The 16,303-nt window shown below is 40.0% G+C and overlaps 3 protein-coding genes across 7 annotated transcripts; all 3 read left to right on the forward strand.

Annotated features, from left to right (window-relative positions):
- The first annotated feature begins 767 nt into the window (after positions 1-767).
- abcb6a (ATP-binding cassette, sub-family B (MDR/TAP), member 6a) lies at positions 768-8,420 on the forward strand. The gene is made up of 20 exons (XM_026363998.1): positions 768-1,081; positions 1,551-2,074; positions 3,021-3,161; positions 3,320-3,509; positions 3,677-3,769; positions 3,927-4,119; positions 4,240-4,361; positions 4,493-4,602; positions 4,711-4,776; positions 4,929-5,054; positions 5,192-5,268; positions 5,356-5,419; positions 5,504-5,589; positions 5,724-5,781; positions 5,887-5,991; positions 6,088-6,262; positions 6,409-6,521; positions 6,716-6,810; positions 6,910-6,978; positions 7,092-8,420. Exons 2-20 carry the CDS (start codon positions 1,559-1,561, stop codon positions 7,249-7,251), a joined length of 2,559 nt encoding a protein of 852 aa, XP_026219783.1. The 5' UTR covers positions 768-1,081; positions 1,551-1,558; the 3' UTR covers positions 7,252-8,420.
- Positions 8,421-8,738: 318 nt separating this feature from the next.
- Positions 8,739-12,869, forward strand: cnppd1 (cyclin Pas1/PHO80 domain containing 1). The gene is made up of 8 exons (XM_026364095.1): positions 8,739-8,929; positions 9,418-9,520; positions 9,744-9,825; positions 9,932-10,052; positions 10,220-10,348; positions 10,437-10,498; positions 10,642-10,759; positions 10,904-12,869. Exons 1-8 carry the CDS (start codon positions 8,867-8,869, stop codon positions 11,546-11,548), a joined length of 1,323 nt encoding a protein of 440 aa, XP_026219880.1. The 5' UTR covers positions 8,739-8,866; the 3' UTR covers positions 11,549-12,869.
- Positions 12,870-13,261: 392 nt separating this feature from the next.
- prkag3a (protein kinase, AMP-activated, gamma 3a non-catalytic subunit) lies at positions 13,262-15,963 on the forward strand. 5 transcript variants are annotated; one of them, XM_026364360.1, is made up of 11 exons: positions 13,262-13,541; positions 13,637-13,735; positions 13,844-13,925; positions 14,007-14,134; positions 14,259-14,319; positions 14,408-14,462; positions 14,570-14,696; positions 14,793-14,958; positions 15,060-15,097; positions 15,205-15,351; positions 15,442-15,963. In XM_026364360.1, exons 1-11 carry the CDS (start codon positions 13,482-13,484, stop codon positions 15,556-15,558), a joined length of 1,080 nt encoding a protein of 359 aa, XP_026220145.1. In that variant the 5' UTR covers positions 13,262-13,481; the 3' UTR covers positions 15,559-15,963. The 5 variants fall into 5 exon arrangements, with proteins under 5 accessions (XP_026220145.1, XP_026220147.1, XP_026220149.1 ...); XM_026364362.1 differs by having other exon boundaries at positions 14,600-14,696; XM_026364364.1 differs by having other exon boundaries at positions 14,259-14,304; positions 14,600-14,696.
- The last annotated feature ends 340 nt before the right edge of the window (positions 15,964-16,303 follow it).

The following is a 16,303-nucleotide window of genomic DNA, read 5'->3' on the forward strand; positions in this document are numbered from 1 at the left end:
GTATTTACTGCCATCTACTGATCATTTTCCTTTGCTGCAAGCTCTTACTGGTTTTTTATTTTAAATGTAATTAAAACTGAAAAGTGGCTCAGTGTTAGATGATAAAGTGGAATTTACTAATTTACTCAGGTATTCTAGTGAGTTTGATGTAGGCTACTTTACTTAGTAGTTACTTTATACATTTCTCAGGCAACTGATAAAATTATCATTTCTCCATATATGCATGTATTTAAAGTACAAAAGTACACGTACTCCACTCAGAAAGTCTTTTAAACATTACTGCATTTGATGCTGTTGATAGCCTGGATGCGCAAGTCTACTCCAAATTAGTTTTTAAGGTGTGAAAAAAGAAATGTAAAATTATTTATGATAATAGCAATTTGCAAATGGAACCGGCTAAAGGTGGAGCTGCAATTTTGTGTACTGTCAGCTGGTTTATTCATAATAATGCATTATAATTTTTTTGTGTGATTATATTTTGTAATAAGAATCATCATCTGCAAAGTAAATAGAGTAAGAAATTAACAGTGCAGTGGAGTAAAAAGTAGAATATTTAGCTCTGAACTGCAGTGAAGTAAAAGTAACATATTGTAAAAAGCAAGATACCTCAAAATTGTACTTAAGCAATCTGATTGAGCAGATGTACTTATTTTTAACTCAACCTTTTATACTATTATTTAAATGTCCGTGTCATTGGGATGTGTTGCTCCTTCGCGTGTCCTTGAGTGAACTCCTCTCCGCCTCCTGTAGGGGGCGCTGAGGTTCAGTCAGTGCGGTCAAACCTAAACACTGTTGTGTAAAGCGTCGTGTGCCGAGTCATGGGAAGCTGCATGTTACTTGGACAGTCACCTTAGCTGCGTCACTGTTCACGCTCCCACACTTCGTCGAGAATCATCTGTACTTGAAGCTGTCAGTCACGTTTAAGCTGTCGTTTGTGTTGCAGCTCTGTGTGGAGCCGGCTAACCTAGCTAACAGCTAGTTCTTGTTAGCAGACTTGCTAGCTTCTGTGGAGTAATCTGTGTCACTGTGTTTGCTTTGTTGAATCACCTGTGAAGCTGACAGCAGCCACCTGCGAAGTTAGGTAACGTTACAACTAAAGTTACCTACCTCTGCTTTATGTCTAGATCTTTAAAAGTGCATGTTAGTGTTGTTTTTGCAGTTGATCAACGTAATGTTGTTGTTGTTGTTTACACAAAGTCAACCGTATAAACCGTATAATCCGTATAAAGTGTTTTTCTGTTCTGGTTGTGTTCATACATTTAGTATTTAGCACACAGTTTGTTTAATGGTGATTATTCAAGACCAGGAGCTGATGGACTTGCACTGGTGAAGCATGACTCAGCTAAATGTCACAACCTTAAGTTAGCACAGTTTAGCCAAGCAGTTTGTGTATTTGGATAGAAAGGAAGATTTGCTTTGTTTGGACAATATAGTCAAGTGTAAGTTTTTTTTGTATAGTTTATTTTTAGCTCTACAGTCCACTGGACACTGGAATTGTTTATTTGTTTGTTTGCTGTATCTCGACTAAAGGTATTTCTTTCTCCGCCCAGCTGCAGCCATGGTGTTCATCCAGAGCTACTGTGAATCCAATTCCTCCATCTCCCAGACCTGGGTAGATGAAGGCATCTCGCCCTGCTTCTTCTTCACACTGGCTCCCACCATCCTGCTCACCATGTGCTTCTTCCTCGGGACGGTCCACTGCATATTCTACCAGAAATACGGCACAGCCATGGAACCCAAGTTCATCCCTCGCACCCGCCTCTATGGTTTCCAGCAGTTCATCTCCGTCCTTCTCCTGGTCCAGTTTCTGAGTGGGACAGTGTGGCAGGCAGCCAGCGCAGGAGAGCTCCCTGGCTATGTGGTTTTATATGGCTGTTTCTCTGCACTGAGCTGGGCCTGGGCTATAGCCCTGCTCAGGGTGGAGAGACGAAGGGTCCTGGTGATGGACCGGACAAGGGGGCACAGTGTGGTCCTGCTGCTGTTCTGGGCTCTGGCTTTCTCAGCAGAGAACCTGGCTTTCGTGTCCTGGTACAGTCCTCACTGGTGGTGGGGTTTGGAGACCAAGAAACAACAGGTGAGATAAGATTAAACATCACATACAATTCATTTATTTTATCATTAGTTCAACATGCACCCAGAAAATACAAACAGGCTTAAAGGTGCTTGGTCCTTTGATAGCAGAAGTGTGTTTTGTTGGTGATGGTGGTGTTTTTCTATTATTTTAAGACTTGTGTGGTATATGCACTGCTTGTTCTTGGTATCTGGATAGAGCCTGTGTTAGCTGTGTTATTCAGAATTAAGTACAATCGAGTGTTTTTTTTTTAATGTTGATCTAAGACTGTGCTGACAGCGTAAGCTCTCATTCTGCATTATGATAAAACTCTTGTGACTGCTCAGTCTGTTAATATTTTAAAATGCCCCGTTTTAACTTGGGCTAAAGGTTTGGTATTCATTAAAGACCGGTATGTTGAGTCACTCCACTCAAAGCTGTGCAGCCTGTTTTGTCATTGAAGGTAGATAGCAGGCACCAACACAAAGGAGCACACAACTTTTTTTTTTTTTTTTTTTTTGGCTGAGTCATTGCCTGACTACTCATTTCAGATCTTAAACACAACACTTCAGATCTTAAACACAACACTGTTAGCCAATGATATCCATAACTGACCCTGCCCCTCCTAAGCAGAGAGGCAAGGTCAGTTGCAACTTTGTGGTTATACAGTTATCAACATGACTTGAAGTTTGTCTTTTAAAAACATTTTTGTACTATTTGTTCTTAAAATATTTTTGTCTAATGCAGTAGTGCAGTAGATTTCACCTTTTCAGTCTGAATTGACCTCTTAGTAAATATTAAAAATAAATATATCGCTTATAACTGACACAAGTTACAATGATCTGACCTCTGAGTGACATTCATGCAGTCATCAGTTGAGTCATTTTCACATACACAGCTGTGTTATGAGCATTAAATGTACATCTCTCAACTGTTTCATGCTGCTGCCCCCCCCCCCCCCACCCCACAGGTGCTCTTTGCCCTCTGGCTGATGCGTTACATTGGTACTGGGCTGCTATTCTTCATTGGTCTCAAAGCTCCGGGGCTGCCGCGGAGACCATACATGCTACTCATAAATGAAGATGAGAGGGATGTTGAGAACAGTGGACAGGTAGCGACATTTAAAATACGAACTTGCAAGTCATGACAGTAAAACCTGTGACTGTCTTCTAACAGTATCTCTCTCCTCACATTTGCTCTCTATTCTGCTGTTATACACTATCCAAGCCTGTGTGAAGAAATTACCATATTCCTCTTTGTGTGTCTTAGAGCCTTCTGGGCACAAATGAAGAGAATCAGTCTACCTGGTCCGATTTCAGAAAGAAGGTCCGTCTACTTATCCCCTACATATGGCCGAAAGGCAACGTCTTCCTCCAGCTGTTGGTCCTCTTCTGTTTAGGCCTAGTGGGAGTCGAGAGGGCTATTAATGTGTTTGTGCCCATCTACTACAAGAATATTGGTGAGTGACACACTTTATAGCCTTGCTTTGTTGACTGAAATGTTAATTTATTTAAACTTATTAAACCTTCTTCGCAAGTTAAATGACCTGTTTCGGAGACATTCCTTGACATCTTTAATCTTACAGATGGACAGACTTATAATATTATTTTTTATTCCTTTTCTCAGTGAATGAACTGACTGATGGCAGCAGCTGGCACACTCTGGCCACTACAGTGTGTATTTATGTGCTGTTGAAGTTTCTGCAGGGTGGAGGGGCAGGTAAGATTTACATATGTGTGATCTGTATAGATAATGTAGAGAATTGAGCTCTGTAGTGTTACAGAAAGGAGTATAAACCCCCTGACAGTGATACCCTACATTGATTCTCTGATGTCCAATGATGGTTTTTCTGTGCTTCTTCTTTGCCTTTTCTCAGGTGCCTCGGGGTTTGTCAGCAACGTGCGCTCTTTCCTGTGGATCAAGGTACAGCAGTTCACCGACCGGGTGGTTCAGGTGCGTCTGTTTGCCCACTTGCACTCCCTCTCGTTGCGCTGGCACCTGAGCCGCAAAACCGGTGACGTGTTGAGAAGCATCGACCGCGGCACATCCTCCATTAACAGCTTGCTCAGGTGAGATGGTGCTGGATGTGATGGAGGATTATAAATCACAAAAATGAATCAGTTGACTTTCTAAAAAAGCTGTTTTAGCAAAATTACACTGAACTTACACTGAATCTTTTTTTTCCACAGCTACATTATTTTCAGCATCTTCCCAACTATTGCTGATATCGTGATTTCTATCATTTACTTCATCACTAATTTCAATGCCTGGTTTGGCCTCATTGTCTTCGTCTGCATGACTTTATACCTCAGTAAGTAGAACATGTTAAACATAGCTATACATAATTCCTTTGAATATGATTTGTAATAAATTTAGTTAAACATATCTCCATATTTAATTTTCCTTGAAAGACACCTGATTGCTTGTTAATATTTCCACCAGCTCTGACTGTCATCATCACTGAGTGGAGGACCAAGTACAGACGAGAAATGAATCAGCAGGACAACAATGCCAAGTCCAAGGCTGTGGACTCTTTGTTAAACTTTGAGACGGTACAATAACAATTTGTTGTCATAATGAAATTCATTCCAAGATACATTAAGATGTCAAACTTAGTGCCGCTCACTTTCATTTGTCTTTTGATTTGCTCTCTTTAATAGGTAAAATACTACAATGCCGAGAACTATGAAGTTGGTCGTTTTGAGGATGCCATCTTAAAATATCAGGTAATTTGGATTTAAGTGGAGTAGTGAAGGAGCTAGACATCTGTTTGGATCATAGTCCATCTGCATGTCACTAAAGAGAAGAATAAGTACAGTGTAGGAGAGAGAGGTTTCCATGAAGTTAGTCTAATTGGTCTTGTCCCTTTTTGTTTTAGGTGGCAGAGTGGAAGACTCAGGCATCCCTGGCCTTCCTCAACCAAACACAGAACATCATAATTGGATCAGGTCTTCTGGCTGGCTCTCTGCTCTGTGCATACTTTGTGACTGAGGGAAAATTCCAGGTACTGGCAATATCAACATCATCAGTAATACTAAAAATGAACATTTGGAATATTTTTAACAGTCTGAAATACTTGGAATTATTATTTTATGGTGAAAACATGTTTAGATGATTTTATAAAAACATCTTTTTATCTAGGTTGGAGATTATGTTCTCTTTGGTACCTACATTATCCAGCTGTACACCCCACTTAACTGGTTTGGAACATACTACAGGTGAGACATTTCAAATGCATAGTGGTTTATAGCACAGTGAAAATTTGTGTCTGCTTTACAGGTTTCTGATTCTTCTTTTTATTGCAGAATGATCCAGAAGTCTTTCATTGACATGGAAAGCATGTTCAAACTTTTTGAAGAAGAGGAAGAGGTGCATTTTAACCTTGAGTTTTCATTTTCACTGCTGGATAATGACCTGCTTTATTAACTTGTAAACGTTTGTTCCACTATGCAGGTAAAGGATGAAGTAAATGCAGGGAATCTTCAGTACACACAGGGAAAAGTGGAATTTGAGAATGTTTACTTCAGCTACACAAGTGGGTTAGTTCACATTTATTTTGATGACCTAGGTAGAGCTAGTAATGGGTAAAGTTGTGAATTAAGTTTCAGCAAGCTATAGATACAAATTAGAGTTTTACAAGATTATTAAAATACATTTCTTAACTGTTTTACAGGAAAGAGATCCTTCAGGATGTTTCCTTCACTGTACTGCCTGGACAGACAGTTGCATTGGTGAGATTGCAGGACAAACTTCAGTTCATTGCTCACTAGTATTGCTTCTGTTGATGCATTCTCTGTTACGAAGACATCACAGTTATTTTCTATTACTCTCCTCAGGTTGGACCGTCAGGGTCTGGCAAGAGCACCATCATTCGACTGCTCTTCCGTTTCTATGATGTTCAGGGAGGCTGCATTCGCATCGATGGGCAGGATATATCAAAAGTGAGTGCTCTTAAGAAATAAGATACAAGCGCACAAGGTGCACGGCTTGTTTTCAGGCACACTGTGAACTTACTTTGGTTTGTTATCTTACTTCAGGTGAAGCAGACATCTCTGCGTGCTCATATCGGCGTTGTTCCCCAGGATACTGTTCTTTTCAACGATACCATTCAGAATAATATTCGGTACGGACGCATCTCTGCTAGTGACCAGGAGGTGGAGGAGGCAGCCATAGCTGCTGATATCCATGAGAAAATCATGACCTTCCCTGATGGTAATATATAGATCATCCCTCCTGATTTTCTTTTTCTTTTTTCTTTTTGGACAATGCTTTAGGTTCTGTAAATAGTGGATGAAGCAGGATATACGTATATCCTCTGAAACTGTTAAACCATCTACCTGTGTGTTTGTCTCTGGCAGGCTATGATACACAGGTGGGTGAAAGAGGTCTCAAGTTGAGCGGAGGAGAAAAGCAAAGGGTGGCCATTGCCAGAACTATTCTCAAAGCACCACAACTTATCCTGCTGGATGAGGTGAGAATTTAAAATGAGTGCACAGTGAGCTTCACATAAATTAACAATTGTTAGTTCATTTGTTGCATCATCCTGCTTATAGCCTTTTACTTAAAAAAGAGGCGTTCAGAAACATGTTTATCTGTTATTAATCAGCACATGGTTAGAGTCACTGCTGTTTTTTACAGTTTTATAACATTATGTCTTTTTTTCAGGCCACGTCTGCACTAGACACACAAACAGAACGCAACATCCAGGCCTCTCTGACTAAAGTCTGTGCCAATCGCACAACCATTGTGGTAGCTCACAGGTAAAAAATACATGTACTCAGATGTGTTTTTTGGTTTTCCTCTATATGTGATGAGGTCAGTCATTTGATTTGATGACCTGTATTGGTCCCCCTCCATAGGTTGTCCACCATAATTGGAGCAGACCAGATTCTGGTTATCAACAATGGTCGGATTGCTGAGCGAGGACAGTAAGTTTGTCTTATTGAGCTGTTGTTCTGAGTGATATAATGATGGCCATCCTCTTGTTTGCTCTGTATTTACATTTCAAAACTTCAAGTGACTCACTCTCTATTCAAAACAGACATGAAGAACTGATTCTTAAGGGAGGACTGTATGCAGACATGTGGATGAAGCAACAGCAGGCCCATGACTCAGACTCCTCGTCAGACACAGAATCCAAAGATCGTAGGTCTGAGAAACTGCAGCCTCCATCAACGTCTTCAGGCCATCACGGACACTGAATGTAGTTTTTGGTTTTATTTCGATAGAAGATGGTATGTTTTTAATTTCCCTTTTATGTATATAAAGTTAACAGATGATTTCAATGTGATGAAACACCCAAATAGAAAAAAATGAATGACAAGTCATGGAGAAAAGGGGAAAGTGCCTTAACAAAAAAGAAGAGGTTACAGAGACAGGAGTGCAGAAATTTGTCGAAAAACTAAAAAGATAAATTACGACTACATCATACAAATCACATGTAGGGAATCTATTACTCATATTTTAAATTCCTAAAATAATATATGTAATTATAACGTAATTCCAAGGCTACATAATGAAATCTCATTTCCTCATGGTTAGAATTTGAGCACCTGAGATAGTTTTGATGGTGGTAGGCATTCCTCATGCCTTTTCGATATTGTTTCTCTTTATTTTTTATGTGTGTATATATAGACCTTGATTTTGTTTGTCATGTTTGATTATTTTAAACAGAATATTCTTTTTTCAGGGCAAAGATACAAAAGGGAAGTTGCAAAAAGTAAGAGAATGTATAACACTAATCAAAGCCTCAGCACTGCATCTTGTTATACTAAGGGGCAAACGTTTGTGTTGCCAAAAGAATAATATGAATGACAATGATTATTGTTTGGTACACAAGCTGTCAGGGAATTTTATTCACTTTATTTTCTATGTTCTTGATTGCTCTGCTGTTATTCAAAGTGATACAGTGTTGATTGTCTGATCATTGTATCTTCTAATTTGTTGTTAGCAATAATGAATACACAGTAAGGTCAAATGTGGCAATCTTGTGAATTTTTTAAATCTGCTTTTGATTGAAAATAATAACACCAAGTGGTATAATCCTGCTTGTCTGTGGCAGTTAAAGTCACGTGCAGCAGATGTTTGACTGGATGTAGTAAACCAGTTGACTACGGCTACTACTCTTTAATTCTGCTGTATTCATAGGTTAAAATGTCGACTTACATTGTTCACTCAAACTCAGTAACATGCAGTGATAAAGCCCATTTCTAACCCTATTTAGTGTCATATCTACATAAACATATACAGTTTTTAAATAAGGATTTGCCTGTGATGTTTTGTATCTACCTCAAAAGGTATTACTTATGATTATTATTGTACATATTTATTTGGTCTTTCACTTATGAACAATAAAAGTGTTTTCCATTTGTTCCAGTCTATTCAACAGAAACATGACCTCTTCAAGTCCATTTTAACAATGTTTGTTTTGTTGGTTATCACCATTTATTTCTTTTGAATAATATGCTTTTTTTTTTTTTAGTTAATTTTAGTTATAGCATTTCATTTATGTGAGCTTGTAAAAGTATTGCATTATAAAAGCATTGCAGTACATAAATATTACATACATATTTTTGTTTAATTAAACTCTCCATCACAAATATGTAATCAGTTTTGATGCAGTTGTTATCGGCTCACTGCAGCTCGCCCCTCCCAGCTCCGCTGTCTCCGTCTGGACCAGGAGGGAAAACAACCAGAGGCGTCACTAGCTGTCAGGTCAGGGCGTGTTGCTAGCTGAGCTGCGCTAGCCGGGCGAGGGCTAGGTCAAGCAGTCGTTTTCTGAATATTTGGCTGACTAATGCTTGATCTGTAATAAATATGGATTTCGACGCTTTATTTAACGAGAAGTCATTTCAGTTTTCGGACTTCCAGGAGTTCACGGTATGTTGTTGAGCTAATACCGCGCTAAGTCAACTTACTACGGAAGCTAACTCTAGCTAGCTACGCAGCGCTACCTAGCTAGCTGACGTTTGTGTCTGTAAGCGCTAGTTTGACTTAGCTCATGTTGGGTTTCTTGTCTTGTCCTACTGAGGACGAAAGTTAACTGGCCTTAACTTGCAAACGCCAAATGTTTCTGACTAATGCTAAACAATCTGGAAATAACGTTAGCTAATTGTTTTAAAGTTTGTCGTTTGTGAGCCAGCTAAATATAGTGTTTCTGATCGTTCACCAGTGACGGGTCTAGCGTTAGCTAGAGTCAGTGCTAACTGTACAGTACGGTGGCAAACAGTTTCTGAAAACAATGCAATAGACCAGTCAAATTCTCGTTGTTTAACCAGTTTAGCTAGCGTGACACTTAGCTAAATTTGCTTAGGAGCTTAAGTTACACTAAATCCTGGCTAATAGTCCGTATGTTTTTGTTTTGACAGTTTCTCCCTGGACACCAGAAGCTGACTGAACGAGTGAGAAAACGACTGTATTATGGCCTGGACAAAGATGTTTCTTTAGATGCCCTCTCTTCCCCTGTTACAGGTGAATTCACTTTTAAACCAAGCTAACTAAAATTGGCTTAACTCTATGTCTAATGTTAGGCAATGTTAGGAACAGTGGTGTAAATGTGTAATAGAGAACTTACATATTAACATGTCATTAGACGTACAGAAATAAATTACAGACTGAAAAAGTTGAAATGTTAAAATCATTTTGTGAGAGTCCACATCTGTTTGATGCTTCTTTTTTTTTTTTTTTAATCCAGATATTGCTGTCGAAATCTTCCAGAAGTCTGCCCCAAGTCCAATACGAAAGCTCCACAAGAAGTATGCTGCTCATGTTGCCAGGTTGGTGCAGTGTATCACACATGTATGCAGAGATAATACAATCTCACAGGGACTAAGTAAAGCACTGCCATCTATACATTTAAAGCAAGTCTTATTTTTGTTTCAGGGAGGCGTGCATCTCTCCATGTGCCATGATGCTGGCTCTGGTTTACATAGAAAGGCTCCGACGTAGAAACCCTGAATACCTACAAAAGATCTCCTCCTCTGACCTCTTCCTGATCTCTATGGTATGTGTTTGGTTCAGAGGTCATTCTAAATGTGTCTGTGTTATTTCTAGCATGTTGACCAATACTTTTGACTTCAGACAGTTGGGGCCTATACTGCTGTTGTCTGCACTTAATAAAGTGAGCAATGTTTTATTGCTTTGACAAACTGATCTCTCATCTTGAATTAGATGGTTGCCAGCAAATACTTGTATGATGAAGGAGAAGAAGAAGAAGTTTTCAACGATGAGTGGGGAGCAGCTGGGAAGCTCGATGTCCAAACTGTCAATAACCTGGAGATGAATTTCTTGAACGCTATTGTAAGTGGAATTTAGTGTGTGTGCATGTGGTGTGTTTTACATATTTGGTTGAAGTTCTTTATCCCAATTCTTGTATCATGTCTTCCAGGATTGGAGCCTCTTCACAGAGCCAAATGACTTATTTGATATACTAAGTCAACTGGAAACCAGGTCAGTGTTCATGTACAACTTGCACTACACAAAATACACATTTGACGTAAATCTCTGTGATTTATTGTTTTTAAAAATGACTAGTTTCTCTGAATAGGATAACCAGTTGTGTAGAGCATTTCTGACTGGTCTGTGTTTTCCAGCATTGCACACCGGCAGGGGATGAAACGTGGCTGGTTCACCTATACTGATCTTTGTGTGCTTCTGGAGCAGTCAGCATGGAGTCAAGCCCTCACAGCCATTTACCAGCACTTTACTAAGGTGAGAAGGACATTTGAGTTTAAGGAAGCTGAGAGGATGCTTTATGCTCGGGATGCTTTAGACAGACTACATAGGGTCTACAATACTGTTAAAACTTTTGGACTAATTGTGTGTTAAGTTTTCCCTATTTATTTTTTTTGTCAGGTATCCTGTATGCTTGGACTGGTCTATCTAACCAGTGTGGCTGGCCTTATTGCCAGCAGCGCTGTGCTGCACCAGCTCAGTCTTTCCAGGAGCAGCCAGTCCCTGCTTACACCACCAGCTGAGATGAGCCCGCCCCACCTCCAGACCTCCAACATAAATCCAGACCCTCCTGCCGTAGCCCAAGCCCTCCCGTGTTGTGTAATGGCAAACAAAAGTCTGAACCCTGAGACAAGTGCACTTGGAACTGCCCAACACCACAGGCAAAGTCCCCCTTCAGCTTCCTCACAGACATCGGTCTTGTGTCTCTGGGGCTCCCTTCTTGCCTCAGTGGGTCACATACATCCGGAGACAACATCTGAAATGGAAACTTCCCAAGCCTGGTCTGCTGCCTCTTTCTTCTGTCCTGGCTGTCTTGCAACTCTCCCTCCTCTTCAGTGCGGACTTAGAAACACCTCATCACTCTTCACTAACGGTCCCCTTAATAATCATCGTCATGTGCCATGTCTGGTCTCCAAACTTCTTGAATCCCCAGATTCAAGTCAGAACTCTCACCTGGGGGCTTTTCCTCCTGTTCAGCTAGGACCCTGCCATCCTGAGTCAATCCTACCCGTTGACAAACCCCACGCTCTGCTCATGTCTGGCTAGAGAACATCACTGCTGTCAGCCTGTAGTAATAGAGTCTGGAAATTAAACCAGCACTATTTTCATAACTCATCCACTGCTTAGTCATTTATTTACTTTTCCAGATCTAGAATACAGGTGCAAAGGTAATTAGGCACATTTCACAGAAGAAGGTTGAAATTCACGTACAGCTGACAAATGCAGAATAAATTTGCCCAAAATAAAATGCCATAGTGTTTGGTTACTGCTCTGTAGCTAGTTTTACTGCTGCAAAGATCAAAAGGAACTGATTGAGTTATTTTATTTGTTTTCCTTGGCTGTAACCAAACCGTTTTGCTATGCACAGTTACTGTCTAAAAGTTCACACCTGTCATATGGTGATGTAGGGCCTTTGTGGTGAGTGGGGGTTGAGTTATTTCAGAGCTCTAGTAGTAAAGCTGCTTGCTGTTGAGGATGTAGAGGAAGGTGTGTGGAGGTTTCACCGTAGTTTTTAAGGCTGTGTGAGAAGAAGGGACTATACCAGTTTACTTTGTATACGAAAGTTTGGCTTGTCGGTGTTTGCTTAGTGTTACTATATATTTTTAATTAATGCATTCAGAGATTTACATCAGACACCCGTCATACACAAGCTGCAAGCACTGAATTTGTATTCTACATAGGTTTTGTTACTGTTTGCTAACACAGGTCGTCTTTTGTCTTGGTAAATGTTCTGCTTTATTTAGAAGGAAAACACTTGAAGAGCAGTGTAACTCTTTGGTCACACAGCAATTGCAAACATAAACTTGTCTTATTCTGGTCATTTATAGCTAGACTTTCTGTATAATTTTATATTTAGACATGATATGAACCATATTTCATGTGGTAAGGTGGTGATATTTCATAACCTAAAAGCAAGTTTTAGCCAAATCTATGAGTTTTTCTGTTCTCCACAGGGAAAGAAGGTCTTCAGTTCACACAATCTCTAGTTGGTTTCTGGTCAGGTGCTTTTGAAGTAAATATTTTATTACAACAGTTTGTTTATTTCTTGCTGTGGTTTGATTTGCACATGTGGCTTCATTTACATTGCAACATGGACATTTCTCTCCATGATCACTGTATTTGGAAGTCTGTGTTCTGAACACCAGAGAAAAATGAATAGACTTGAGTGTTTTTTATGTACACAGCTACACATAGTCCCCAGGACATTTACTTTGTAATTAAACCTTTGACAAATTGCTCTGAGCATTGGAATTTGATACACTTTGAAGCACAGAGTCCTTTAATTTTGTAAATCCTGTAAAATGTTAAGATTGTAAAAACAAAATCTGTAGAAAAAGATCCCTAATAAAGAAGAATACATTCGTCACTTTGTTGTTTGTTGACTATTAATATCAATTCAGCATAGACTGAGAGCTTTTCTGTGTGCAGCCCTTGACATTTACACATGTTTACATGCTTAATTACTGACATTCACAGCTGGCGAAACTGCGCCATCTTTGTAAAACATTTATAATGATTAATTCCATGCAAGGAGTCACGCTCTGACTCTGCTCTTAGATGGCAGCAAGTACTGTAATAGAGAATGTGCCTTAAAACTCAGCATATTCAATTAAAAACAAGCACAAAGTCAATGTGGCAGCGGTGGATTTCTACAGAGACAGGAAGCAGGCATCTGATTTTAGCAAAAGCTCTTGTGTCCCTCCCCCCCTGGACCGGTGCCAGTTTCTTTACCCCTCCCTCTGCACCCCCTGGCTTGACACCTAATATAGACCCAACTGCTTCATAGGCAAGGGTAAAGAACTGAGCAGACTTACTGCTCTGAAAACAACTTTTCATGGACACACAACAGAATTATGGAGCCTCCGTCACAGGTAAAATGTTATTTTGCTTCGATATAACTACAGGTTCGAGCTGTTATTTGAGCCGAGGAAATGAACAGTTTGCAGTATCCAGTTATTTTGACACTGTCATGTAGAGAATGTTGCACTTGCTGCGTTGTAGGTGTCACTCCGCGGAAAGGAGGAAGTACAAAAGCAAGGTAACCACATGAATTGGTGTATGTTTAGAGCTCTGTCCTTGCAAATGTGAGAACTGTGGGTGGATGTGTACAGTATATGTCAATTTCCCCTAGAGACAGATGCCACAGTCTACATGAATTTCATGAAGAGTCACCGCTGCTATGATGCCATTCCAGTCAGCTGTAAACTGGTCATATTTGATACCACACTGCAAGTAAGACGGCAGGTGTTAAAGACTAGCTTATATAGCTCTATGATAGCTCTGTAATCATATAAAAGAGCTCACTTACTTAATATGGGATTTGTTTTTCTACTGACAAAGGTGAAAAAGGCCTTTTTTGCACTGGTGGCAAATGGCTTGAGGGCTGCACCGCTATGGGACAGCAAGTCACAGAGATTTGTGGGTAAGACAAAGGACTGTTTGCTTAGTCATAGTGAGTCACTGTGAATTTTTATACTGGGATTATCATTATTTTCTGTCACAGGTATGCTGACTATTACAGATTTCATCAACATTCTCCACTGCTATTACAAGTCTCCCATGGTGAGCGTTTGCCACTGTTTTAAGCACGGATCACATCAATTATTCGACACCACACGTCTGCATTATAAGGTGCAGAGAGTTATAAAAGCGTGGCTATTTGAGCAGCAGAGTTAGACAATATGGCAATATTTGATTTGACCTGTCCTTAATCTAGAATCGTTGACTCATAACCTGACCTTGTTTCCCTCTAAAGGTTCAGATGTATGAGCTGGAGAGCCACAAGATTGAGACATGGAGAGGTGATTCATTTCAAAGTAAATAACCACCATGGATCAGTCGTACTATCTGTGTGCACACATGTCCTCGCCTTCCCATTAGAGCCTCATGTCTTCTTCTCTTTAGACGTGTACTTACAGTATTCCAATCGTGTCCTCATTAGCATTTCTCCAGATGCCAGGTGAGTGCACGTGATCAGGTGACACAATTATATGTGGATGTTCCATTCAGCTGCCTATCGTTCAACCCAAGAAATCTCTGTTGTGCTTTCTCCACTTTCCACTTCAGCCTATTTGACGCCATCTATTCCTTGCTCAGATATAAGATCCACAGGCTGCCCATCATAGATCCCGAGTCTGGAAATGTCCTGCACATTCTGACCCACAAAAGGATCCTGAAATTCCTCCATATATTTGTGAGCGTGCTTTGACTCAGATATCAAATCAAATGCTTTAATGTTTAAGCGTGTGACACCAACGTTCCTCTGATGTGATGTTTGGGGCGTTTTTAGGGAAAAACAGTTCCCAAGCCTGCATTCATTCAGAGGCCGATCCAGGAGCTTGGGATTGGAACGTTCAGGAACATCGCCACGGTTCAACAGACGGCCTCGCTCTTTGATGCCCTCTCTATATTTGTGGAAAGACGAGTGTCTGCACTGCCGGTGTTAGATGAACAAGGTTTGAAGTTTGTAAAGATGTAAAGATTATACATCATAGAGTATTTATCTGTATTTATTGATGTTGCCAGCAATTACAGCATCTGACAATATGTCTTTCAGGCAAAGTGGTTGCTCTCTACTCAAGATTTGACGTGATTGTAAGTTCTATAGAGAAAGCTGATGCCTCACGTTGTTTTTGTTGAACTCTTGTAATCTACACTGTACTTCACTGTGGAGTTTCACATCTGTCTTTGCTCCATGGCAGAATCTAGCAGCGCAGAAGACTTACAACAATCTAGACATGACGATGCAGGAGGCCATTCGCAGGCGGAAATGTTTTGTTGAGGGAGTAATCAAGTGCTATCCTGATGAAACGCTTGAAACTATAATAGACCGTATAGTGAAAGCTGAGGTAGGTTTTGTCATTAAAGATTTCCAAGAAAATGATTAAAGAAATACAATATCTTTTTTATATTTTTCTCACTTCTCCTACATGTTCCAGGTCCATCGGCTGGTCCTGGTGGACAGGGCTGACGTGGTCAAGGGCATTATCTCTCTGTCTGACCTTCTGCAGGCTATGGTCTTAGCTCCTGCAGGTATTGATGCCCTTTTGTCCTAGCAACAGAGACTGAGGGTCCACTTCCCTTCTGTGAGGCCTGAGTCGAGGCCATGTGCCCATGGTGGGTACATAGCAGTGGGTCTACAGGGCCTCTTCCCCAACCAACAACCACAATAGCTCCACGCCTAGGTTACATATACATAACCTGGCCTTGTACGTGTATAAAAAAGAATTTCACTTATGTCATCTAGGAAGTGACCATGTGATTAAAATGTTAGATCACAAGAAGAATAAAAAAAAAATGTGTGTGCCACTGTTTACATTAAGATGACTTATGAGCTAAATTCAAATTGCATGTGATCCATGGGTCTCCAGCACAATGTCCATATTGGCTGCATTTGATCAAATTGATCAACATATGTTTACTCGATGCTGTATACTTCTGTATTAAACATTTTATTAAAACATGCTGGTGTGTTGTTGTTTAATTGTAAACCTGGAGAAATACAGTATGTGGAATATGGCTGAAACTACAGGAATTGTTCTTATATGGAAGAGTTTACAAAGATAAACTAATAATGAGCTATTCCATTATTCTACATTTTACCTGCATCTTACCTTATTTTATCTTATCTTATCTTATCTTATCTTATATGAGGACATGTTTAGAGTGTTTACAAACTAGAGAGGAGAGTTTAACTTTATGCAAGCTTCATGCAGCATCTTATTTCACCACATGGTGGTAGAATTGGACTTTAACCTCATCCTCAACGCAGAGTAAACAAGGAAACACGTGACCATATTT

Source organism: Anabas testudineus, chromosome 2 (assembly GCF_900324465.2).
Source record: "Anabas testudineus chromosome 2, fAnaTes1.2, whole genome shotgun sequence".
Taxonomy (NCBI): domain Eukaryota; kingdom Metazoa; phylum Chordata; class Actinopteri; order Anabantiformes; family Anabantidae; genus Anabas; species Anabas testudineus.

Coding starts and splice junctions, on each gene's coding strand:
- cnppd1 (XM_026364095.1), top strand. CDS start 8,867: ATGGATTTCGACGCTTTATTTAACGAGAAGTCATTTCAGTTTTCGGAC. Junction 10,499..10,641: donor CTAAGTCAACTGGAAACCAG/GTCAGTGTTCAT, acceptor TGTGTTTTCCAG/CATTGCACACCGGCAGGGGA. Junction 10,760..10,903: donor TTTACCAGCACTTTACTAAG/GTGAGAAGGACA, acceptor TTTTTTTGTCAG/GTATCCTGTATGCTTGGACT.
- prkag3a (XM_026364360.1), top strand. CDS start 13,482: ATGTTGCACTTGCTGCGTTGTAGGTGTCACTCCGCGGAAAGGAGGAAG. Junction 13,926..14,006: donor CAAGTCACAGAGATTTGTGG/GTAAGACAAAGG, acceptor TTTCTGTCACAG/GTATGCTGACTATTACAGAT. Junction 15,098..15,204: donor ACTCAAGATTTGACGTGATT/GTAAGTTCTATA, acceptor GCTCCATGGCAG/AATCTAGCAGCGCAGAAGAC.
- abcb6a (XM_026363998.1), top strand. CDS start 1,559: ATGGTGTTCATCCAGAGCTACTGTGAATCCAATTCCTCCATCTCCCAG. Junction 4,362..4,492: donor CTGCATGACTTTATACCTCA/GTAAGTAGAACA, acceptor TATTTCCACCAG/CTCTGACTGTCATCATCACT. Junction 5,782..5,886: donor CTGGACAGACAGTTGCATTG/GTGAGATTGCAG, acceptor TACTCTCCTCAG/GTTGGACCGTCAGGGTCTGG.